The 26,667-nt window shown below is 44.7% G+C and overlaps 1 protein-coding gene across 1 annotated transcript in view; it reads left to right on the plus strand.

The window, feature by feature from the left end:
• CNTNAP2 (contactin associated protein 2) overlaps positions 1-26,667 on the plus strand; it is a 1,963,583-nt gene that overhangs the window by 1,790,890 nt on the left and 146,026 nt on the right. The window contains exons 19-20 of the mRNA XM_049643059.1: positions 17,059-17,295; positions 26,047-26,180. Coding sequence (XP_049499016.1) covers positions 17,059-17,295; positions 26,047-26,180 — 371 coding nt within the window. The remainder of the gene's footprint in view (positions 1-17,058; positions 17,296-26,046; positions 26,181-26,667) is intronic.

Below are 26,667 nucleotides of genomic sequence, written 5' to 3' on the forward strand. Positions count from 1 at the left end.
CTGCAGTGGTCATGTCTTCATATATGTCCTTGTTAAGCAACAGAGTTTTCATGAAAGCACTCTGACCCTACCCTTGTCTTAGAAGACGGCTAAAGCCTCATAGAGTATTTGTGTTTAAGGTACTAGTTAGAAAATGTGACCTTGAGATACCTGGGTGGCTCAGTCAGTTAAGCGTCCGATGTCAGCTCAGGTCATGATCTCACAGTTTGTGGGTTCAAGCCCCACATCGGGCTCTGTGCTGATAGCTCAGAGCCTGGAGCCTGTTTTGGATTCTGTCTCTCTCTCTCTCTCTCTGCCCCTCCACTGCTTGTGCTCTGTCTCTTTCTGTCTCTCAGAAATAATAAATAAACATTTAAAATGAAAAAAAAAAAAAGAATATGTGAGCTTCAATTCACTGCTGCTGAGTGCTTAGCAGAATCTCAAGTGAGAGAAAATGTGTTTAGGAGGACAGCCTGATGGCCATGCAATCCACACACCGGCCTGGAGAAGCATTGCTCCTTCTGGCAGCCACAACCTCTTAAAAATCATCTAGAACTTGGTGTGATATGGGTGCTCTGAGGACACAGGTAGGCCATTGAGGATGGGGTGGAATGAGCAGCAGTGGGAAGAATAGAAGGAATAGAAGAATAGAAGGAAATAAGGTGAGGGAGTTGAAGGGGTTGGGGATAGGGAGAAGACGCCCAGATTGTGTAGGGTGTGGTCGGTCATGTCAAGGGCTTGGCTTTTGCTCAGAGGGCGTGGAGATCCACCCAGGGGAGCAGAGGAGTGACGTGATATGACATACATTATAAAATGACCAATCTGGCTAAACTGTCTCCTCTTTCCATTGCATCATTCAAATCCAACACTCAAAACAAGGAGCAGTTTCCAAGCTATTGCTCAAATGTCTGGTGGAAAGAAATAAATGGCAGGACATCCCCCCGTCACCTCCCTGAATTCCTGAGAGAAATAGATGGAATATTTCAAACAAGTTCTTTTTTAAGTCCTCCTCCACTTGGGCATGTCCGAGAGAGAGAGAGAGAGAGAGAGAGAGAGAGAGATCATTCCCAGAAATTCTAATTGAGTGGCTGGGTACAGAACAGAAACAGCTGTGCGGTTAGACTTCCAGGACGATCCTAATGTGCATATAGAAACCGCCTCTCCAGAGGCTGGCAACAATAGCTGATGTGGGCACAAGCTTTTATTTTTTCCCTTCTTGTGCACCATAGCTGTGCTGTCCAGGATGGTGGCCACCGTGGCTATTGGGCACTTGAACTGGGACTAGTTCAAAATGAGATGTGCAATCAGCATAAATCACCCAGTAGATTTTGAAGACAGGGTGAAAAAAAATGGATGTAAAATGTCTCAATAATTTCATTATAGATAACATGTTGAAAGAATCATATCTTGGATGTACTAAATTAAATACAATATGTTATTAAAATTAATTCAGCACTTTTTTTTTACTTTTTTAATATGGATACAAGAGAACTTAAAACTACAAATGTGGCTCACACTACATTTCTATTGGACAGTGCTGATGTAGAGCATCTCACAGACTCCTCTTGTAGGAACTGTGGCCCTCTGTCTCCCAAACCTTCAGAACCCACCTTACCGTGGTTATCACCTTCCACAATAATTTTTTTAAAGAAAAATGCTAAATTTATTTTTTAGATCTTTCTTCCAGGTAGTCTGTGGAGAAAGATCGAAAGACAGCACAACCAAGGAGTTAGTAGTAAGAATTTGCTAGATGTGTGACCATAAGCCAGTTACTCACTTCTCTGAGTCTCCATTCCCTCATCTGTAAGAACTCAATAATAACACGTACCTCGAGATGTTGTCAAGCTAAGTATCATCGTTCCTAACTCTCCATAAGTGGTAAACCCTCTTGTCATTGGAGCTGAGCTTTTGAGAAAGTGGGGAGGTGCCCTGGGTCCAGGTGATGTGATTCTGTGTAAGCAGTGATACCCCCAGAGGTTCAGAAACCTGCCGTCTTCCTACCCACTCCTAAGCTGCCTGGACATTGTACCTCTGTTCACAAATGTCAGAATTATATTCAAACATCAGAATAAAAATAAGTACGAAGCCAATGTCGCTTGGAAAGAGTATTTTTGATGATCAGATCGTGGTTGCCATGTGCTTTCACTAATTACCATGACTAAAGAGAAGGGCCTGTGGTCTTTGCTAAAAGAGAGAGAAGAAAGGGCTCCAAGCCTTAAAACACCCAGTGCTCCCGTTAAACCATGCTACCTGTGAGGGTTTGCTTTATCTCGCTGTTTATGTCTCTCTGCCTTTTGGTCTCATAACCATTATCTATCAGTGTCCATCAGCCTCGAAAGTTTAATTTTTACCCCATTTCTTCCAACTGCCAAGCTCAACTCTTACTCTCTTTTTTTTTAATTTTTTTACCTTATGACTGAATTCATCAAAACAGTTTGTCCTTAAAGGTTTTCTTTTTTTCATTGACATGGAAAGACTCACATGGTTGGTTTCTCTAATTTTCAGAGGCAGCTGGTTGAGCTGAAGCTGGTTTCGCATGCAGCGAGGCTTCCTCCTCTCCTCCAGCGGGCCGACTCCAATTAGAATGGAATCAGGAATGGGCGGGCAGCAGGCATTTGAAATCACCATCCATGGTCACCATGACTTCTAAACCCAGAGGCACCATTAGATCAGGGCTATATTTGTAGGCATTTTGTTATACTTGGGACTATTGAAAAGTGAGAAACTGGAATGAACTGAGGATTTTATGCTTTTCCAAAACTGTGGAGCAAAAGAGATGGCAATAGACAGGAAAATGTAACAGTTTAAGTGGTAGATGTGGCTGTTGAGCTGTGTTTCTGGAGGAGAACGTGACAGGCAGGAGAGGAAAATGAGTAAGTTGGGAACAGGGACAATCTCACTTCCTGAGTCACAGTCCTCTACACTAGACATAAGACTAAAGCCTTAAAATACCAGCAACCTGTGTCCTCAGACTGTTTCCTTGGATGACTGGCCAAGGTGCTGGATGTAGCACAGAGCTTTTTAGAGAATCCTTGACCCTGAGCAGTCCCAGAAATTCACGTGCAGTGATTCCTTCGCTGCATTGGCGTCTGTCCTGCCACCTGTGGCTGCTTTTTCTGCTCCTTTTGTGTCAAAAACAGGTCATGAGCAAACACTCAGGCAAACCGGGTCTCAGCATGTCACTACACAACACATGCTTTCTGAAAAACCATTTTTTTTTTGAAAACCATTTTTTGTTACTCTAGAAAGTGTGTGTGTGTGTGTGTTCGTGTGCGCACGTGCACATGCATGCACGCTCCCGTGCTTGTGTTTGTACACGTATGTGTTTTCTGGGGAAAAATATGTGCACACACATTTCCAGACATATTTTCTGAAAACACACACACGTGCACACACATATGCGCACTCCTATTCTGGAAAATCACTTTGAGGTTGATTTTATATATATGTAAAGAGAGAGAGAGTCCTGTAGATCCATATAGAAAGCCTTATGCAAGTATTTTTAATTTATTTCCTATAAGAATAAATTTGTTGCATGCAACAATGAATAAATCTATTCTTTTTCCACAGATGTGATGCAAAAAAAGAGGGGCATGCTCAAAGAACCTACAGAGGGGAAAAGTTTCTAATAGAGGGGGAAACCATTAAAGTAAAATTTTAGTTGTCAGTTTTATAACTGAAGCTATCTCCTCACTTGAAAATATTGTTTTCACTGGAGTAGAAGGAAAAGAGGACCCAGCAAATGCCCTACAAGGTTGATTTCCCCCAACAGATTACAAGCATGTACGCGAGGATTTCAAGAGAGTCCTCACTGTTGTGGGGCAGAGTCCAGTCATTCAAGGCAGTGTGTAGTAATTCAGTGAATGAGTGTCCTAAATTCATTCTTTTTCTTCTTTTTCCTTCCTCCCCTGCTCGTTTTTACTTCTTTTTCCTTTTAGACTTCTTCCACCAAGAGGCAGGCAAAGTATAATTACTTTTTTTTACGACAATCTTATTTTCAAAATCAACTCTGGATAATTCATAATCCTGGACTTTTTTTGCCCAAAATGTACCAATAGCCAATTATTTCTTGGTTTCTTTGAGGTGAATCTTTGCTTTATAACCCATATTTTATTGTCTTTGAAGTTTGAAGAAATGATCCTCAAAAAGTGATAGATGGTAATAGAAATAGGTTACCAAAGTGTCTTCAGTGTTCTTTAAGCAGAGGGGGTTGGGGTTCCAGCTCTGAGAAAAATGTGAAGATGGCCAAACTGGTCCAGAATACCATCAATCCATCATTAATTCCGTGTGTGTGCATTCAATACCTAGTAAGTTGTAGGAAAAGTACTGGACTCTGGAGATACATCAGACAAAATATGGTGTGTGCCCAAGGAGCCCTTCTTTGGCCTTTGGTACATGCAAATGTAAGCTACCAATTGTAGTTTAGTGTGAGAAAGCCTTTGGAATTGCTATACTTTGAATTTATTTCACAAAAGAATGAATGTTTAAGTCTCTCACAGAAACAAGTGATACCAGCACAAAAAAAAAAAAAAAAAAAAAAAAAAAATCCGGGTGGGTGGCCATGGCCAAACCAGATAGGCAGCTCAGTGTGGGGATGTGAGACTCGGTGTGAAGGCTGCCTGCTCTTGGCCTGGGGAGGAGCCTCATGGCCTTTGGCCACTTCTTAGACTCTGTACAGCATCACTCACAAATAGTTTTCAGGAGGCATCTCTTTTTTTCCTCAAGAAGCATGGTGTCATCTACGCTCATAACGTCCAGAAAGCCTGTGAGGCCTCAAACAACTTTATGGGGACATAACCTGCTTCTTGAGTTGCACGAAGTAGAATGCTGTGAGCTGCTAGTACCTCATGCATTCTTGCCCCATTCAAGAGAGGGACCCTACATGAGTTTCTTTCAATTACTCTGTTTATCCAACTGTCATCATTACCCACAGGAACCCACCTCCCATTTGATGAGTGAGACTCCAGCTATGATGGAGTCTTACTCATTAAGAGTAATGTGGCTTTACCCACATTAAAGCCACCTACACAGCATGGCACGTTCTCTAAAGAGGCAGCAGTTTTGAGGGTGGTTTGTATTGACTGAAGGATGGTTCAGGGCTAGGTTAGAACATTTCCACAAATCGCAAGGTTTAATTAACACACCGGATAAAGGAGTCACGTGGACAAAACGGGCGACGTGAGTAGGAACAGTAAGCAAAGTCATAATCTGTAGTTCCATTTACCTTCCTTGGTCAAGGAAAAGAACATGTCAAAATCGATGTCCTATTTTAATCAGAATAATCAGCGAATGGAAATGGCTCTGGATTTTAGGAACTATATGTCAGAGTCTCAGATCTCGCAGCCATCCACACTTTCAGGTGTGGCTTTGTTGTTGTTGTTGTTTAACTCAAAATAGAAATCGCTTTACTGTAACCAAAGTTTATCCTAAATAATAAGACATTGGTGGATTTTCTGGTTGTTCTTTTCTATTAAGGTCTTAGGCGGTAGAAAAAATAGAATTTTATCACTTAAGGAGTCAATCGTGTCTTTATGTCTGTGAGTAGTAAACAATCAGTGGTTACTTGGTAACTAACTTCCTTTTAAAATTCCAAGAGAAGAAACTGGCAAACAAATCAGTTTGCGGAATTCTTTGAAAACAGCAGGAACTTGCTTTGAGCATGGCTGGGAGCGTCGGCTATGAAGTCTAGAAAAATCTGTATTTGACTATCCCTTCCTGATTAGTATGATGACGTTGGCCAAATTATTCCCTTAAGCCTCAGTTACCTTATCTGTGAAATAAGGATGATAACATCTACACCAAAAGTGTTGCTGCTGAATACTTCATTAAATAATATAATACATGAAAATTGCCTATTGCGACTGACACATTGCGGGAACTCAAGAGAAACTCATTTCTTTATGGCATGTAAACATGAATCTGGCTCCAAGTCAAAAGTGCCCTCACCAAATCAACAAACTTTCTGTAAGTAGCTCTTTCTACTAGGTTCTGGGGCTATAATGGTGAATGAAAAATAGCACTTACCCTCAAGAGCCCTTACAGTCCAGAATTCTACTTGGCTCCCAGTTCAGCTGAGCAAGCAAGAAAATTTGGGCTGCTTAGTGTTCAGAGCAAAGAAGCAGCAACTTCTTTGATAAGCAACCTGCTGCTTATTAACAGAATGAAGAGACACCACCTCGTGTCTGCAAAAGGCATAAATTACGTAATTTAAAAATTTTACAAATAAATAATTGAACAGATAATGTAACTCCTGAAAGCAACAGCTTCATAGCAGATGATGAAGTGAGCAGAGCAGAGGTGACACGAGGCAGAGGCATTCGACTGGGGGACAACTTTATCCACTAAAGCGATTCAAGCAATTGACCTGTCTGTCCAAATAACACTCCAGTTTACAAAGCCAATAAAGAGAAGATAAAGCAGTCAAAATGAAGACCATCTGTTAAATTGCAAATCATTTCCTTTTTTTGGATGTATTATTCTAAATGCATCTTATAACACTTTGATTAAGAAACTGCTATTATAATTAATGACAATGACTAAGTTGACAGAATGGCATTTCTCCCAAGAAACCCACGTTACAGGAATGCCTGGGTGGCTCATTCAGTTAAGTGTCTGACTTCAGCTCAGGTCACGATCCCACAATTCGTGGGTTCAAGACCCACATCGGGCTCTGTGCTGACAGCTCAGAGCCTGGAGCCTACTTTGGATTCTGTGTCTCCCTCTCTGTCCCTCCTCCACTCATGCTCTCTCTCTCTGTCTCTCAAAACTGAATCAACGTTAAAAAAAAAAAAAGCTACTTTACAAAGGGAATGAAATTGAGAAATATCAACTGGGAAGGGTCATTGTGGACCAACTAGCTGAATATACTGTTGTTATTAAAAAAAATTCAAATTTGGTTCAGCTCAATTCAATAAGTATTAATTGCGTTTCTGCTGACGGCCAGGACTGGATAAGGTTACTCTTACCCTCAAAAATCCATGTTAGTGAACTACCAGATGTACAAACAAAGCATTCAACTTCGAACTTCCTGGTCCCTCCATTTGCCTTCCCTCTCTCTCCTGTTCCCACTCCATTATGAAAGAGATGAGCCCACTCTGCTGCCTGCTTATTTTACAAAAACTCTCGGGGCACCTGGTGGCTCCGTCGGTTAGGCATCCGACTCTTGACTTCGACTCAGGTCACGATCTCGCAGTTGGTGAGGTGGAGCCCCTCGACAGGCTCTGAGCCAACAGCGCGGACTCTGGGATTCTCTCTCTCCTCCTCTCTCTGCCCTCCGCCACTTGCCTTCTGTCTCTCTCTCTCTCTGTCTCAAAATAAATAAGCATTTAAAAAAAATTTTCTACAGGATATATATATATATATATATATATATATATATATATATGCTTACGTATACATACAGCCTCATGATGGTTCTCCAAAACTATTTGTGTGTACACGCGAATATTTGTGTCTGTATATATATATATTTCCAGAAGTGGGACCATAATGCAACAGTAGGGTCAGGTTGTTTATTTACTGACTCCAGCTTGCTTTTAAATGATTCAGGAATTAGTATGTATATATATATATGTACATATATATACACACATATACATACATATATACACACCCATAAAATACACACACAGAAATATGGTGAAATGTTAAAAGTAAGAGAATCTGGATATGAAGGGTATGGTTCTTGGTACCAATCTTGCAACTTTTCTGTAAATTTGAAATGACTTCCAGGTATATTGTTCTCCTAAAAATTTTAAAAGTAAGCGATTCAAGGGGTGCCTGGGTGGCTCGGTCAGTTAAGTGTCCGACTTCAGCTCAGGTCATGACTTCTTGGTTCCCGAGTTCAAGCCCCGCATCAGGCTCTCTGCTGACAGCTCACAGCTCGGAGCCTGGAGCCTGCTTTGGATTCTGTGTCTCCCTCTCTGCCCCTCCTCCACTCATGCTCTGTCTCTCTCTCTCTCAAAAATAAATAAACATAAAACAAATTTTTTTTAAGTAAGCAGTTCAAGACCCTTCGTAAACCTCAACGTGGCCTCGTCTTCCAGCAGCAGGTGCTGGCCAGGTTCCACCCCATGTTTCATACCCGGTTCCCAACTACCTACAACAGCGGTGCTCAACCCTGGCCACACGCTGCAGTAATCTCAGAAAATAGTAAAATAGGCTGGCCTTTCCCCAGACCGATTAAATCAGATTTTCTGAGAGTTTGCCTTAGATTTGCATATATATATATATACAGATGTGTGTGTGTGTGTGTGTGTGTGTGTATATATATATATATATATATATATATATATACAGCCAAGGTTGAAAAACTCTGACATCATTTCCTGAACACCACTCCGCGTGCCTTTGTTCATGTTTTTACGTTTTTTCCCCACACTGGGCAGAGAGCAGGAGGGAGCTGCCCGCCTTGTGCATCTTGCAAATACATATTCACTGTCACCTTTCTCGTGAAGAAGCCCAGACCTTCCCCTCCCCCTGTTTCTACTCTGTTAGTCTGGACCTCACACTGTATTCTAATGAGGTGCTTATCTCCCAACCAACTGTGAACTTCTTTGGGGAAAAGTCCTTGGCTCGAATTTGCTTTTGTTATCAGCACATGCCTGGCACATAGCGAGATTCCAAGAAATGTTTACTAAATTCAAAGCAAACAAGTTACACTTGTTGGACTCAAGTTGTAACAAAGAGCCGTGAGGGCACTCTCGGAGGAGCTTTTCCCTGCGTGTGGCACTTAGGTGCCGACACCGGCTGGGAGCACGAATGAGGGCCATAACGGAAGGCAGTAGAGACGGTCGGCCGGGAAGGATGCAGAAGTTCTATAAGCAAGTAAGCCAGTGTGGCCAGACTGCAGGCCAAGGGTGCAGGGAATGGGAGACGGGCTGGGGAAGACCAGGGCCAGGTAATGAATGAGGGTGATGAAGGTCACCCGGAGGGGCAGCCTCTCGCACAGAGCCCTACCCACACCCAGCGTCTCAGTGTGTCATTTCTGAGTGAAGTGATTCTTACTATGTTTCCTTAAGCTTTTGATGGGGAAGTCATGAACGCTGATTAAAACTACTAACCCTCTAACTCTCTCTGGGGCACGAGGGTGGCTCAGTCGGTGAAGTGTCCAACTTCAGGTCATGATCTCAGGGTTCATGAGTTCGAGCCCTGCATCGGGCAAGGTGCTGTCAGCACGGAGTCTGCTTTGAATCCTCTGCCCCTCTCCCCACCCTCAAAAGTAAAAAAGCAAACAAACAAACAAACAAACAAAAACAACAACAACATTAAAAGCTATGAGCCCTCTCCCCAGGAAAATGTATATGCACTTTTTGCCTGAAGTTTCAGAAGACTTACAGATTCATTGAAATGTATCTAGTGACCACCTCCCCCACCCCCAGTGATATTCCAAATTGTAGTAAAAAGGATGAAATTTAGGTTTAGGGGCAACACGCTCTCCTCTCATACCAACCCATTCACCAAACTGTAGCCAGAATGATCTTTTAAAACTGCAAATCAGATTATGTCACCTCTACTTGAGACCCTCCAGAGTTACCCTTTACTTTCTACACAAAAAAAAAATCCCCAACATACCACTCTTTCTAGACTCACTTCCTGCCACTCTCCCCTGAATTTTTGCCTTTTCACCTTCTTGGCTTTCTTTGCATTGGCCTTCAACATTCACTCCTTCCCCAGGGCCTTTGCACATGCTCTTTCTCTCTTTTAGGATGCCGGCTCTGTCCCCAATACCACTTCAATCTCATGCTCCTTCAGTGATTAACTTAAATATCATTTGCTCCTTGCTAAATCTCTACTCGCTTCACAGCTTGTAGAAGACACTTCAAAAATAAAGAATATACAAAGAAGACTGGTTGCTAGCCAGAGGAAGATGTAAGTTCAAGGGAGGATTGCTTTAAGATGGCAATGATTTAAAGCCCACAGCAATTAAACGGTCCTGACCAGACCAGGACTGGTGGGTGGCAAAACCAAGATTAAACCCACATCTTTGGATCCCTGCCCTCCCCATATATACATTAATCGCTGACTGCATGTGTCAGGTGGAGGTTACCGGGATGGGGTCCTCTCCCCACTTGCTCTTTCTAGAGCAGTCTAACCTGTTGACCACCATATTTTCCAGTATGCTTATTAACACAGTTTCAGGAGCATGACCGTGGAAATTCTGGATACAAACTATCTTCCCACTTGAGACTAGAGCAAAGATGTTCAGTGCCATTGACTCTTGAACTCCAAGCAAAGAGGGCCCCCGGCTCCCACACAGTTCAACTCAGAGATCATATAGCTTATCGATGTGATTAAAGTAATACACTCTACACTTGTATCTCATGGGTAGCACATGCCATTCAGGCTAAACTTGAGAGATTTCTCCTTGGTGTCTTTTCACCCCTTTGCAGATTCAGAGCTTGAAGCTTATTACATAGAAACTGACCTGGCCTTTAGAGAGGGGTAGGAAAGGGTTACAAAAGTTATGTATTCATCTGGGGAAACAGAACAAGTAAAGGTGAACATTAACCCATCCTGGCTCAATGCTGTTAGTCCAAAATGACTATAGTAAATTGAAGGAAACATCCAGCAAACAGAGTAAAAAACGCAGGAGGGAAATCCAAAGAGGTACATATACTTGGGGAGAAAAAGCAGATATTGCCAGTGTAAGGCCAGGAGAGAAACTGGCTGTATTTCAGGATAGCGGGTCCTTGGGAGTACAACCAGAACCAAGTTGAAGAAGAGCTGGGCCTTGCAGATCGCCTTGGAAGAGGCCAGGTCTAATGCAGGACCAGGATATATGCAGAGGGGTGATGGCCAAGATTTCTAGGACCAGAGCTCCACAACACTTACTTAAGTTTTTCACCAGATGATTAATGGAAAAGCAGTTAATGAGCATGATCATTCTGGGCAATGGAATTCAGCCATGAGAAAGCTTCCTGAGGCTGGGGCTCAGGTCCGTGTTTTCTCCAGTATGGGGTCTGCTCCCCAGCCGTTCCTCCTAGATTTTGTAGAAGCTGTAGAGAGCTTTTAGGATCCGGGGTTCCGGGACGAGATAGAACAGAGCTGTGGATGGCAGGAAGGAGTAAGCAAATATGAAAGTGTTTGTTTACAGCAGAAGATAAAAAGAAAGAAGCCTTCTGTTATGGGCTGAATGTTTGTGGCCCCCCAAGTTTCTGTGTTGAAGCCTTCAGGCTTTTGGAAGTCGTACTTAGGTTTAGATGAGGTCATGAGGGTGGGGCCCCCAGGATGGGATCAGTGCCCTTATGAGAAGAGGAAGAGACCAGAAAGCTAGTCCTCTCTCCTTTAACTCCCCACCTCTCTCTCTGCCATATAAGCACAAAGCAAGAACATGTCTGTCTGCAAGCCAGGAAGAGAGACCACACCAGGGAAAGAATCAGCTGGCACCTCGATCTTAGACGTACAGCCCCCAGAACTGTGAGAATAGACCTCTGTCGTTTGAGCCACCCAGTTATGGCCAATCAGTGTGGTTTGCTTGAGGGACTGGGTCAGTGACTGCATGAGACCACCTGCTGGACGCAGTTCACGCAGGCTGGGAGACCAGACCCTCTGGGACTCAACTCTGTATGTAGAGATGTGCAGGCAGCTGGAAATCAGCCAGCGGGGGCTGTTTACACCATGGAGATAGGCAAACACTACAAATCAGGGCTTCCTCTACCCGGGGAACGAGATATTTCGCATTTACCAGCATACCCCTGGATTCGTTAGATGAAATACTTATGGGAGCAGAGTTCTCTGGAATCCTCACATTCGAAATAAACCTTGACTCTTTTGTTGTTTCTGTTTTAATTGTTAAAAACGATGACACTCTGCAGTTCTCTTGTATTACCCATCCGGTTGGTTATTCAGCATTTGTGGACTCTCTCGGCAAACTAACCGTCACTTACAGCATTGTTCCCGTGGGGAAGTATGTCCAAGTTGCAAGTTGCTGACTTAATCTTTTTTTAATGTTTTTATTTACTTTGAGACAGAGACAGACAGAGCATGAGCAGGGGAGAGGCAGAGAGAGAGAGGGAGACACAGAATCCGAAGCAGGCTCCAGGCTCCGAGCTGTCAGCCCAGAGCCTGACACGGGGCTGGAACCCACGAACCGCGAGATCGTGACCTGAGCTGAAGTCGGACGCTTAACCCACTGAGCCATCCAGGCGCCCCGCAAGTTACTGACTTTAAAATAAGCTTTTGGAAAAGAGCGCCTTTGTAGAGTTGGGGACTTTCAATTTCAGATGCTCATGGGGAAGTGAGAGAATGAAAAGAATCAGGTTGCAAAATTACACCCTAAGTGAAAAGGCAAAAAGAAATGGGATTCTTGAGCATGAGAAGGAAGGGATCAGGGGCAATTTAATTATGGGGGTAAGTGGGGCACCTGAGTGTCTCAGTCGAGCATCAGACTCTTGATTTCAGTTCAGGTCATGATCTCACACAGCTCAGGTCGTGATCTCACCATTATGAGATCAAGCCCCACGTCAGGCTCTTTGCTGGCACGGAGACTGCTTGGGATTCTCTTTCTCCCTCGCCCTCTGCCTCTCCCCCACTTGCCCACGTGCGCTCTCACTATCTCTGTCAAAAAATAAATAAATAGGGGCGCCTGGGTGGCGCAGTCAGTTGAGCGTCCGACTTCAGCCAGGTCACGATCTCGCGGTCCGTGAGTTCGAGCCCCGCGTCGGGCTCTGGGCTGATGGCTCGGAGCCTGGAGCCTGTTTCCGATTCTGTGTCTCCCTCTCTCTCTGCCCCTCCCCCGTTCATGCTCTGTCTCTCTCTGTACCAAAAATAAAAAAAATAAAAAAATAAAAAAATAAAAAACGTTGAAAAAAATAAATAAATAAATAAAAATACATAACAGTAACAGGTGAGCGCCATTTCTCTTCCATGGTAAGTGTCAGGGATTTGGTTACGCGAGGGAAAGGATATCTTTATGGTATTATTCTGGGATGGACAGTTTTGTGTATTTTATTCCAAACATTCGCCGACTTTTCTTCGTCAGTCAGGGGCCCATTTCGAGAACCGAGAAGCGATTATGACAAGGTAGCTTGCCTGCTTTCAGGGTTTCTGGCATCCTTATGATCCTGAACCTGCAGATGATGCACCATTGTTCGGAATTTTGAGAAACATGATATAGTTCAACAAATCTCTTTTATAATACATCTTAGAGTAAAAAAGACTCCAAGTTCGTCATTTTTTCCGTCTAAAAAACGAATATCATAAAACGTAAGCTATCTCGTATTAGTATAAAACTATAAATTACACATTCTACGTCAGTAATATTTGATCATTTAGTGAGGGAAAAGATGTTATTTGGGGCTTGTTAAATTAGCGTTATTTTAGTCATTCATTCAGAAAGGATGGGAGTCCTCCTTTCCTAAATGATATTGCAAACCCTGATTTGGCATTTCCTTAAAAACCGTGTAAAACAGCGAAGTGACAGCCGTAAATCTGCCACTGGGAAACCGACGTGGTTCACGGCACTCCCAGGCCTTGGCTTAACAGTTGGTTTATGATGTAGTTTTAGAATAACACTTTTCGAGCCTGGTATTCTCCTTCCTCCAGAACTGACATGAATCCATAAAGCTTTCTAATGATGACTCTAAAATACACCAAAAGTACTCTCTGTAGCATGTTTTTTGGTCTGTTTATCTAAAACCCTTCGCTTTCTGAATTTCTGTTCATGATCTGCCTTGGGAGGACGGTCGCCCCTCTAGCTGAAGAATGCATAATGGCTCACCCCCTCGGGACAGCCCAGCTACCTCCTCGGCCAGGTGCGCCGTCCTGCCTCGGCTTAGGCTCCCGGGATCTCAAACCCCTGTGTGCACAATTATTGTCCGGGGAACCTGTTCTACCTGCTGATTCCCAAGACCCTCTGAGTCGAGGCCTCAGAGCTAACTTCTGGAGCTAGGCCCGGGAACCAGCATTTCAGCAGACAAATGTTATCGGGGGCTCGGTTTGGCCCACTCTCTGGAAGTGCAGTAACTGAAGGTGGCTCAGGGAAGCCCGGGTTCTTGCCGGCGATGTGTGGCATCTGTAGCTGGGGTGCCTGGGGCTTCCTCCGCCTCTACTGCCCAGAAGCCCTCCCTAGGCCCAGGTTCTTCGGGATTTGATCTTGAGTTTCAACCACCAGATACATTTCTCTCTTCCAATATGTTGCCCCTGTCTCTCTGCCTCTTGGCTTGTTCAGAGGACTCCACGACCTCCAGGCACCAGCTCGACCCTTTCTCTCCTGCGTGGCCCAAAGACGTTCTCAGATAATGAGCCCTCGTCCTCTGGTAGAACCTCTCTGGTGGCCCAGTGAACCCCCTGGTGTGTCTGCTTCAGGCGACCTGCCCTGCTTGCACCCCTTGACTGACCCCCTCGCCCAACCCCAGCCCCCACCATCTGTTAGACACTTTCTTTTTTTTAAATTTTTTTAAATGTTTATTTATTTTTGAGACCATGTGAGAGACAGAGTGCAAGCAGTGGAGGGGCAGACAGAGGGAGACACAGAATCCGAAGCGGGCTCCAGGCTCCGAGCTGTCAGCCCAGAGCCCGACTCGGGGCTGGAACTCATGAACCGTGAGATCATGACCTGAGCTGAAGTTGGACGCTCAACCGACTGAGCCACTCAGGCGCCCCTGTTAGACACTTTCACAGCAGCTGGCCTAGGAGCATCCGTCTGTCCCACTGGGCTCTGAACTGCTGAGCTCAGTGATTACCTCTTTCTCGTTCACTGTTTCCCCAACGCCCAACCTAAAATGTAGTGGGGCGCTAATGAGTCTTGCATAAACAACTGATGATGTAAAAAGAACGTTATGACTTTCACCCGAGGTATGATCCCTCTGACTGCACTGTCTCTGCTCCAAGCATTGATGCATGCTGCTCCCTCAGCTAGAAAGCTGGGCTTCCTGCCATGTTGACATAGCCTCTGGTTCTTTGAGTCTCGGCTTCCTGTCTTTTCTCCCAGAAGTCTTCCCTGGCCCCTTTTAGACAGGGCCGGTGCCCCTCATATTCCAGGACCCCCTGTATCACCTGGTCCTGTGCTTTACCCCACTGCGTTCTGATGATGCCTGGTCATCTAAATCCTCTAGATCCAGGGCTTGATAGGAGCAAGGATTGTAACCTCAGCAGACAGCACTCAATAGATGTCTGCTGAAAGCATGGGAAAGCCAACTCAGGATCCTGCAAGCTCGGATGAGGGTTCTCATCACACAGTCTGCTGAGTTAACCTCCATAACACTCACCAGAAAGATTGCAAATTGTTGACATGTGTCTCCCGTGCCCTCTGCTGGACAGAAAGGTCTCCCAGTATGGCATCAGACATCCCAGTAAGTCATTCAGTGACTAACGTGGATTAAGCATTGTTTAATCCTGTGTTTCCCATCAAAGGTCCTTGCGTTTCAAGCAAGGCAGCTCTTAATTATGTAAGACAGTCTCACATGCTGCAGGTTGCTTAGCAGGGTAACAGGTTGGTTAGCAAGTTGACATGGTTAATAGGTAGGTCCGGATCCGTCCACAGGTGCCTGACTCCAGACCCTGATTCATGACTCCGAACCAAATCTGTTCTAGACTTATTTAACACAGACAAATTTCTGAATTTCCAGCTGAGAGAACCCTTTTGGAATTTGTCCTCTCCTACTCATGACAATTGAGCTGCATTTCCCAAATATGTTCTTCACGGTATTAATTTGGTGGACTTTGGGTGTTGTGAGAATAACAGGTTCCATAGGCAATGAAGTTTGAGAAACACTTTCAGAAGGGCACGTGCAGAGGGAAAGGGAGCTGTGACAATGAGGACCAAACAAATCTGGAGAGGGAACCTCAGCCTTCATCCTGAGTTAGGAGGTGATGTTGGAACACTGGGGAGCAAACAGTGGGAGAATCAACAGAGGGGCTGAGCTGCCAGGAAGTGATTAAGAACCAATTAGCAATGATTAGGCCATAGACAAACACCAAAGAAGGGCTAGCAACTGTTCTTTTAACTTCTTAATAGTAGTAATAATAATAGGTTCTATTTATTTGGGGCTGATCGCTTCACATTATCTTTTGTAATTTTCACTATTATTGTCTCTCTTTCACGTATAAAATACTGAGGCCTCAAGAAGTTGGTTAAGGGGCGCCCGGGTGGCTCAGTCGGTTAGCCATCCAACTCTTGGTTTGGACTCAGGTCGTGATCTCACGGTTCATGACGTCAAGCCCTGCATCGGGCTCTGTGCTCGGCGCAGAGCCTGCTTGGAATTCTCTCTCTCTCTCCCTCTTTCTCTGCCCCTCCCCTGCTTGCACTCTCCAACGCTCAAAATAAGTAAATAAACTTAAAAAAAAAAAAAGAAATTAAGTAACTTCCCATAAAACCACACAGCTAATTTATGGCCAGATTCAAACCCAGTTCTCTCTAGCTTCACGTCTTGTGATGTTAAGCACTGTGCCCAAAGCCTTCTGGGACTTCCCCAGGGTTTTGCGGAGGGCTCTCCTTTGTGAACGTCCAAACTAACTCCAGTCTCAAAGAGGGTACCCAGGAGCTCCTTAAACTGGTGTTTATGTTATACCACTTCCTTTATTTCCAGGGTTATCTCTTCTACCTAAATTAGTTATTTGGCCTAAGTACTGTACATGAAAATTTTTTCCGGTATGATTTCAGTTTCTTAATTTTTATTAATATTTTTTAATTTTTTTTAACGTTTATTCATTTTTGAGAGAGAGAGAGGATGTGAGCAGGGGAAGGGCAGAAAGAGAGGGAGACACAGAATCTGAAGCAGACTCCAGACTCTGAGCTGTCAGCACAGAGCCCGACGCGGGGCTCGAACTCATCCGTGAGATCATGACCTGAGCCGAAGTCGGACGCCCAACCGACTAAGCCACCCAGGTGCCCCATTAATTTTTTTTTTAATTTACCGACCTCCATACTTGATTTTTTTTTTTTGATATTCATGTTGATGAAATAAGATCCATCTCCATAGAAGGTAGCCCAATCTGATCCCCTCCCGGAGTCAGGACCTGCCCTCTGAACTGAGGCTACTACAAAATTAACAGTTTACCTGAGCTTAAGTTGTTGTCGGTATCAGCATATCCGATTTCTCTTCGTTTTTCAATTTTCTGTCTTTTTCTTTTCAACAGATGTCGGTGCATTTTTTGAAGAAGGGATGTGGCTACGGTATAACTTCCAGGCATCAGGGGTCAGTGCCAAAGAGTCGGGCAGTAGGTCAGACATGTCCCCGGATCAGAACAACTCCCCTCCGGACCTGACCCACGAGGGGATCCACTTCAGCTTCAGTACCACCAAGGCGCCCTGCATCCTTCTGTATGTCAGTTCTTTCACGACAGACTTCTTGGCCGTTCTCATCAAACCCACTGGTAAGGACAAGGATGCCTAAGCTTTGCTACTTCATGTTGGGTGGACAGAATGTTCTAGAAAGTCTGGGTTGTTCTTGCCTCGTCCTTTATTCCCCACAGGACATTGAGCAAGTCACCCAAGTCTTTGAATCTCATATCCCGGTAGGAGAGCCAAGAAAGGAACTTGTCCGTTGAGTGCTCTCTAGCAATGTGTCCTAGTAATCTTGCTAAGGCATGTCGCGTTCTTTACAAGAATCATATTACATGAAAATGAGATGGCTTCGTATGTGTGATGATTTTTTTTTTTGGTTCCTGTCAAACAAATACATTCACTGCTGTACTAAATAGAGATGAGCTTTGAAGTCGTGGAATTAATTTAATATAAATCAATGAATTACCCTGATTTATGATAATGTATCAGTAGGTTCCTACAGAACATATATAACTTTCAATAGAAATAGAAAAACAGAAACGTTTTCATTCCTAATCCCTCTCAGAATTTTACATTCATAAAATATATCCCATAAAATAAAATATATTCATAAGGCTTGCTTAAAGCAGGAGTGTATTCACACTTGTAACGTCTGGGACCATCTTGATCTCCAAATAGGCATGGAACTCAAGAGGGTCAGAGTGAGACTACAGTTGCTGTCCTGTGTGAATATACCAGTGGGTTTATGATCTTTCAGAGAAGTCCAAGCAGTCCTAAAAATACATAAGTGTGCCAAACACTGAGGGTTCCATTCCTCTTAGAAAACTTTAATTCTAAGACGCTTAAAAGTTTTAATAAAATTGTTTTTTCAAAAATAGAAATATTGTAGGTCTATAAGGGAGCAGATGTCTCTCCTTCATTTCCCAGAGAGATTATACGGGCTGAGAAGTGGACACAACCTCTCTCATTGCCCCCACCATCTTGCTCTGCAGTGATTATTCTTAAAGATCAGGATTGTCTCCCATGGAAGCAAAAATTATCATTATGAACCCAGGTCAGCTTGAGTTTTAAAACCTAGTAAATTCTTAGACTTCTTCTCTGGACAATTCACTCTTGGTTAAAAAGTTTAGAGACAAGGGGCTCCTGGGTGGCTCAGTCAGTTAAGCATCCGACTTCGGCTCAGGTCATGATCTCGCAGTTCGTGAGTTCAAGCCCCGTGTCGGGCTCTGTGCTGACAGCTCGGAGCCTGGAGCCTGCTTCGGATTCTGTGTCTCCCTCACTCTCTGCCCCTCCCCCGCTTGGAGGGGCAGAAATAAGCCAAACACCAGACAAAGATGCAGCATGAGAATGTTCCTCTATTATTATTCTCTTATTATTTGTAAAAATAAATATGAAGAAAGACCTTGAAGTTCAACTGTAGTAAAATGGTTAGTAAAAGAGGGAGTCAGCATTTTAAGGACTACCATGTATCCATTAAGAGTAACATTTATGGAGAAAAGAGCGTGGAGAAAAAAGTTGTATGTAATTCAATGTTAAATGAAAAAAAAAAAGGCAAGCTACCACCTCGACTATATAATATCAGCTTAGCTCTGTGAAAAATGTGGATAGAAAACAAAAACGCCATAATATGAGCAGAAAGCACCTCTTGTTTGTTGGTTTGCTTCTCCTGCTACTCTTTTATAAATGTCAAATGCTCGCAAGGCATCGGAAAAGATAATAAGTAAAATCAGTGAGGAAGTCGAAGAAAAAAGGACATGGCCCCTGCTTTCCAGAAGTTCACGAGTTAAGCTTATTTCCCCCTGGATCGGGTTAAATGGATTTTTAGTGCGATGAGGCTCTCCACTTCCGTGCCCCAACCTCCCAGAGCCCAGGGGTGGTGCTCACATGTGGCTTCTCAAGGCTTTATGAACTTTTCCCAGAAGGTGCCATGCTATCTACTCCTTAAGTCACTGCCACATTAAAATGCAGTCCCCATGGGGCGCCTGGGTGGCTCAGTCGGTTGGACTTCAGCTCAGGTCACGATCTCGCGGTCCGTGAGTTCGAGCCCTGCGTCAGGCTCTGTGCTGACAGCTCAGAGCCTGGAGCCTGTTTCGGATTCTGTGTCTCCCTCTCTCTGACCCTCCCCTGTTCATGCTCTGTCTCTCCCTGTCTCAAAAATAAATAAAACGTTAAAAAAAAATTTTAAATGCAGTCCCCAACAATATCAGTAACTCTCATTCCCACAACCTATGCCCGTCCCTGTGAACACTCATGCTTGTGTTGATGGGTGTTCTTCGTGGCAAGGGTTTCGAGTAATCGGTTCCACATTGGTGCTACCATTTAATGATGCCCCAAGGGGTGCTGTGTTGCAGCTGCATTAATTCCTGTGAGCCACACAACCACAAAGTAGACACCGCTCTTCATCCCCTTTCAGCAGATGACAAAACTGGAGTACAGTGAGGTCAGGTGACGTTCACCCTCATCTGGTGATCTGGTTCCAGGCCCAGAGCTTTGCCACTCTCTCCACACTGCAGAGAGTTCTAGAACACCCTCCATGCATCTGGAAAGCATAACCAGTTGGCTTCTTTCTACTTTTACAAGGCCGTCCTCAAACGACTAATGAAAATTTGTTTTTCTCAGGGCCCCTGGGTGGCTCAGTTGGTTAAGCATCCGACTCTTGGTTTCTGCGCAGGTCATGATCTCGAGGTTTGTGAGTTTGAGCCCCGCATGAGGCTCAGTGCTGACAGGGTGCATCCTGCTTCGGAAGCCCTTTCTTCCTCTCTCTGCCCCTCCCCAGCTTGTGCTTGCTCCCTCTCTCTCTCTCTCAAAAATAAACATTGAAAAAAATTTTTTTAATAATTTATATTTGTTTTTCTCATGCTTCAAAGACTGTGTTTTTTATTAATTGGTATTTAAAGTTAGAAATATTTGAAGAATTCATTCAGCAAGGACTATGCCAAACTATCAGGCCAAAATTAAAGACTAGGAAGTCTTGACGGAACGCCCTGCCATCCTTCAAACGTAACAACACATTGAAGGCTTTATTGACATCGCTGCTCCAGAACCAGACCCTCTGGTCCTCCCCCAGACCCTGTGCTTCTGACAGTGCAGGCGTCGCCCAGACACCCAGATTCCCAGGTGTGCCACCATTCCCAAATGCTCCATCATCCCCCTTGAGGGACGTGTCCCTGGGGAACGTCGCTGTCTTTTCTTCCCCACCGCTGGTCTCCTGGAAGATGCCTTCGAATTCGATGCTCCCCGACGTCGCTCCTGCCATGGCATACATGGACAATTCTTACATGTGAGTGGCGCTTAAACAAATGGACGAGGCTGTGTTTGGGATGCCACTGACCCAGGGACTCCATCCAATGGCTGGGGCTCCTTCAGGTCTGCTGAGGTCTTGGGGGAGCCAGGCTCCTGGCACCTGTTACCCCCACAAGGGATGGCAGTGCGCTCTGACCCCTCCCTCTCCCTGTTTCCAGTCCCTCCCCACCTCGCTCTTACCCACCACAGCCTTCGTGCACAAGGTCCCTCATCATGCATCAGTAGGGCCCTCCTCCCCCAGGAAGAGCAGGAGGAATCCCAAATCATGCAGCCTGCCCTTTGAGACCCTGGGCTCCGGGGTGAGAGCTCCGAGTGTAGAACCCGAATGTCCAGGTTTCAATCTGCTTCGTGCCCAGCGCCCTCTTCTGTAAAACGGGGTCTCCCTCACGGTGGGGGGGGGGGTGGTGGTAGTCCAGACAGTTGCTGTAAAGCACTGCCCTGTCCCTTCGCAGTCTGAAGTCCACGTCAGTGGCAACAGGTGCTCTGGTTAGCAGTTCCTGCTACCCACGGTCCACAGGTGGGATCTACAGCCTGCCACGTGTCCAGCACCCCACCACCCTCCTCTTCCTCATCATTCCCCAAATGCGTGTGACACCCCTGTTCCTGCCCACTTAGCCCAAAGAACTGCAGCTCCCTCTTGGCTCCGACACCTGACTTTCATTCTAGGGCCAGACGGAGCCTCACCTCCTTTCAGTGACGTCTCCTTTCTTTCGACTCCTAGGACACTTCTTTTCAATGTCATTTGTCCAGCACTTAGCACACCGGACTGCTATCCGTCTTTGTTATAAATATGCCCTGTCTTCTCAGCGAGATGAAAAGCCCCCCGCACTCCATCTCCTGCCTACAATAGATGCCCCGTAAGTGTTTGGTGAGGGTAATGATGACGGCCAGGAGAGAGTAAATCTGTTAAGCACATTATTTCCCGCAGCCAATAAAAGAGCAGGCCCCTGTGACTGCTTTAATTCACTTGGGAGATGAACCAGAAATGCAAGAGAGGTATTTTCCCAGTTTAATAATATTTTATATTAATGGCAAATATTAATATTCTCCCTCCCATCATTTAGCGGCCCTCTTGTACTATTATTTGAAAGGAATAAATATATCGCTTAAATTTTATTATTCAAGAATATTGCCATTCCTGTTTATGGATATCCGCTACGTATAAATTTAACGTTCCAAATCGTCTGTTTTCTCAAAGCAAATCATTTCAGTTGCCATTAAGTGAGGCAGTTACCGAAATTTTAAATCATATTTGCAAAGAAAGAAAGGCAGAAAAGAGAAAAAAATTGGATTCAGCAGCGCTTTTCATGGGCACTGGACAAATGTGTTCTGAAGAAATGAATAAATAAATGATGAATGAATACAGCTGTGTATTTGAGAAAACTGGCTGTGATTATACAGGGTCCACGCACGAGAAGTAGGGAGTCAACACTCAAGGCAATCAACTTGTTTTTCTGCATGTAACCAAACAACCGTCTAATCACTTCCTGTTCGGTCCCAAATAATAGATTGTTTGTAATGCTATTAGGGGAAAGGGAAAAAATAGGGTAAAACGCTGAAGGGTGCGGAGAGAAGCAGCTCAGGAAAAGGGAGCAGCGTATCCAAAGGTCCTGGGGTAGAAAGGAGAATTGTATTTTCTAGGGGATAACAGAAGTCCAAGGTAGCTGGAATGTAAAATGTGACAGAGTAAATGGCATCATTTGAAAATAACAGACAGAACTCAGATCAGACAGGGCATCATACACTCTACTTAGAATGTATCTCTTCATCCTATGAGCAACTGGAAGGCTTTGAAGAGTTTTTAGTGGACCAGTGAAATAGTCCGTGATGCACTTTGTTTTTGTTTGTGTTTGGTTTTTTCTAAGTAGGGCTTGAACTCAGGGCTTGAACTCATGACCCTGAGATCAAGACCTGAGCTGAGACCAAGAGTCAGATGCTTAATCAAATGAGCCACCCAGGCACCCCTCAATTATGCATTTTTCAAAATGGTTATTTATTTATTTTGAGAGACAGAGAGCACAAGCAGGGGAGAGGCAAAGAGGGAAGGAGAGGATCCCGAGCAGGCTCAGCCCTGTCAGCACAGAGCCCGACATGGGGCTCAATCCCACAAACCACGAGATCATGACCTGAGCCGAAATCAAGAGTCAGATGCCCAACTGACTGAGCCACCCAGGTGACCCTCATTTATGCATTTTGAAGAACTCTCTCTGCAAAAGAAAAAAACACAGAAGCAGGGAGACCATCATTCATTCATTCAACAAACATTTTTTCAGTACCTACTAAGTATCAGACATTATTCTGGAAATTAGGAATAAAGTATAGAGAATAGAAACAAAGATTCTTACTCTCATGAGGAAAAACTAAGGCAGAAAAGGGAAGGCCTGCCCAAGGAAAAGAAGTGGGTAAATTCTTCTTTTAATGAGGAACTCACAGAAATAATCACTGAGAAGACAACATGTGAGCAAAGACCTAAAGGGGGGGAGGGGTCAGCCATGCAGATAACTGGGAATAAGTGAGCATCCGGGACAGAAGAGCCAGCCAGCGCAAAGGTCCTGAGGCAGGAACATGCTGGCTTCTGAGGAAATAGCAAGGAGGCTAATGTGGACTGGTGAGGAGTAGCAAAGAGGAGAATAAGAGATTATCTTAGATCTTACAGGAAAAGATCATGCAGGGCCTGGTGAGCCATGATGAAGACTGGTTTTTTACTTTGAGTGAGATTGGAACCCATGGAGGGTCCTGAGCAGAGGATCCCTCTGACCGCCCTCTCAGAAGGGCCTGGGTCGGTGGGGGCAGAGCCCGGTTGGGGTAGGAGAGGTGGAGGAATGGTGGAAGCAGGGAGGTTTGTTAGAATGCAGGTGAGTACCGTAATCCAGGCAAATGATGCTGGTGGTGTGGTCCAGGGAGTGGAAACAGAGGTGATGAAAAATAAGTGTTGGGGTGTATTTTAAAGATAGAGCCAGGGTGCCTGGGTGGCTCAGTCAGCAGAGCGTCCGACCCTTGATTTCGGCTCACGTCCTTATCTCACAGTTCGTGAGTTCGAGCCCCGTGTCAGGTGCTATGCAGACGGTGTGGAGCCTGCTTGGAATTCTCTCTCTCCCTCTCTCTCTGCCCCTCCCCTGATCTTTCTCTCTCTCTCTCTCTCTCTCTCTCTCTCCCAAAATAAATAAGTAAACACTAAAAAGAATAATAAAAAGTAATAAAGATAGAGCCAAGGAAATTTGCTGACAGATCTTGCATTTAATATAGCGGGAAGAGGGAGAGTAGGGCTTTTTGATAATAACCTCAAGTTTAAATAACCTGAAGTAGGTGGCAAATGGAGATGGGATACTTTGAGGGGGGGCGGCAAAGATCAACATCTGGTTTTGCATATGTTGTGTTCGAAGTGCCAGTAAGACCTCTCCTTTCCTGGGATTGGTAGGGAGAGGAAGCACGGAGAAAGAGAGGACCCACCTCACAATGAAGTGAGGCCAGGAGGGCTCATTGTTAAGGAGAAACTGATTCACGGGGCGCCTGGGTGGCTCAGTCGGTTGAGCGTCCGACTTCGGCTCAGGTCATGATCTCGCGGTCTGTTGAGTTCCAGCCCCGCATCGAGCTCTGTGCTGATGGCTCAGAGCCTGGAGCCTGCTTCGGATTCTGTGTCTCTGTCTCTCTCTGCCCCTCCCCTGCTCGTGCTCTGTCTCTGTCTAGCTCTCAATAATAAATAAACATTTAAAAAACTTTTTAAAAAAGGAGAAACTGATTCAGATCAGGTGATGCAGTTAGAAGACGATGCAGGTGAAGCCCAGGTGGTGGCCGTCAGGTCCCTGATGTCACGTGGCCAGCACCAAGGCACAGAGACAGGTCAGCTCATCTGCATTGGCCAGGAAGAAGGCTCCTCTAGGGTCCACACAGGGCACTCTGGTGCCAGGAGGTGCTTGTGCTTCCCTGAGATGGAGAGAGCGAGTGAAACACACTTAGGAGGTGAAAATCAACAGCTTGGTTGAAACGCTCGAAGCAAACAAACCTAGGATAAAATACTAAGGTAAAACGTAGAACTACGGAAGGTTTGTCAAATTGGACCAGAAGGCAAAATTAGGAAATACAATTAATTCTCAATTAATCTAATGAATGCTGCTTTCAGTTCCAGGAACACGATGCAGTATTTAAACGACACCTGTAATGCTACGATGCCTAAATAAGGGAGGGCAGTGTTTAGAAACTATTGCACTTATGTATGAACATACGGATATGGAAGGGCATGATCGATTTCTGTGAAAAGATACCGCAAAATATTTAGAGTAGCTATCCCTGGATGGTGGAATTTCTGGTGACTTTCCGTTATTTATTTTCTTCTTGCTGTTTACTTTCTAAGTTTTCATCATCATGTTTTATTTCACAACTTAAAGATCAGGGTATCAGTTTTGTTCCTCTGGTAGGTCACAAAGACCCTGTGAGATGACTTACAGCTGGTCACTCTGGCCAGATTGCCGGCCCTGTCTTTAAGCGATGGGATGTCGAAAGCTACTAACATGAAGATTCCAATTTGAGTTAAAAATGAGATAAGGGGTGCCTGGGTGGCTCGGTCGGTTAAGCGTCCGACTTTGGCTCAGGTCATGATCTCACGGTCCGTGAGTTCAAGCCCCGCATCAGGCTTTGTGCTGACCGCTCAGAGCCTGGAGCCTGTTTCAGATTCTGTGTCTCCCTCTCTCTGCCCCTCCCCTGTTCATGCTCTGTCTCTCTCTGTCTCAAAAATAAATAAAAATTTTTAAAAAATGAGATAAAAAATTGATGCCTGTAAAAATCATAAATAAATACAAGTTATGTTTGTGGTACGGATTAACTAACAGCAGGATCTAGAATACTTTATTTCTCTTTTTGAATATTGTCTGTCATCACTGGGGAGAAGCAAGATGGAGAGGAGAAAAGAATAACGTGTTGAGGTGAAATGAGCCAGAACTTAGGAGGAGTAAGGCTTGGGGGGCCCGGGAAGCCCATCTTTCCTTTAATTTGCGTTCGGAATGATGGAGTCCCTAACCTAGAATAAAACGCATCGCTTCGTTTTCTTGGTCTCAGCGAAGCCCCCCAATATCCCGCGTGTTTATCTTTAGTAAATTATGTTTATTTTTAATATTGTATGCTCATGATTCTTTTATATGCCAAATGTCACACTTCGCCGATGGTGTGAGCCCATCCCTGCGTCCTGCGCTCACATTGTATTTCACGAAGTGCTTTGTCAGTCTACAGGCGTCTCCACGGTCCTATATTGTATACGTTCTCATTCTCCTTCCCAGGCACAGTTCCAGATTGGATCATTTACACCATTTGCTGCTTCAACTTTGAGATGACGGTCCCTGAGAGCTCACTGTTGTGAGACTGTAAACTCTCGTGCGGCTGGTGCCCTCAACCCTTACAGTCTGGTGTACCCCTGAGCTGGTGTGTCAGAACTCAGAACGGAAGCAGAACTGGAGGACAGCGAAGGGTGCAAACCTGAGAGGAAGTGACCTGAAAGTGACACCTGATGCCAGAACTTACAGAGTTTTTTTCTTTTCCTTATATAGGAAGCCTACAGATTCAGTACAACCTGGGCGGAACCAGACAGCCATATAACATTGATGTAGACCACAGGAACATGGCCAATGGACAGCCCCACAGTGTCAACATCACCCGTCACGAGAGGACCATAATTCTCAAGGTATCCATGTGTGTCTGTGTCAGCTGTACGTCTTAGAGTATTATAATCTCTACGCGCTGTTCTACGTGGATGCTGGTTTCGTTTTGGGTGGTGGGGGCAGGTGGAAGAGACCCGTACTATACCTTCTCCTACAAACCCCTAGCTAGCGAGGGCGAAAGAAGTGTCGTTTATTAAAGGAGAGTCAGTGACAGAGTTGATGGCACAGACATTTCTTAGGGAGGAGGTAGAATAAATGTTTGCTATGTATATTCTTTGTAACTCTCAGACTCACACATCTATCAGTCTCCTGTTTTTATCTATCATGCCATCTTTTTTCTCCATGTTGTCAGATGCCTGAAGCTCATCATGTTTCCCAGTGAAGGTTATTTCGGTTTATCTGAACTACTTCTTTCACTACTCTGACACAATATGAATAACGTGGGTTGTTGTTGTTGTTGTTTTCTTCTTCTTCTTCTTCTTCTTCTTCTTCTTCTTCTTCTTCTTCTTC

This window comes from Panthera uncia, chromosome A2 (genome assembly GCF_023721935.1).
Source record: "Panthera uncia isolate 11264 chromosome A2, Puncia_PCG_1.0, whole genome shotgun sequence".
NCBI classification, from domain to species: Eukaryota; Metazoa; Chordata; class Mammalia; order Carnivora; family Felidae; genus Panthera; species Panthera uncia.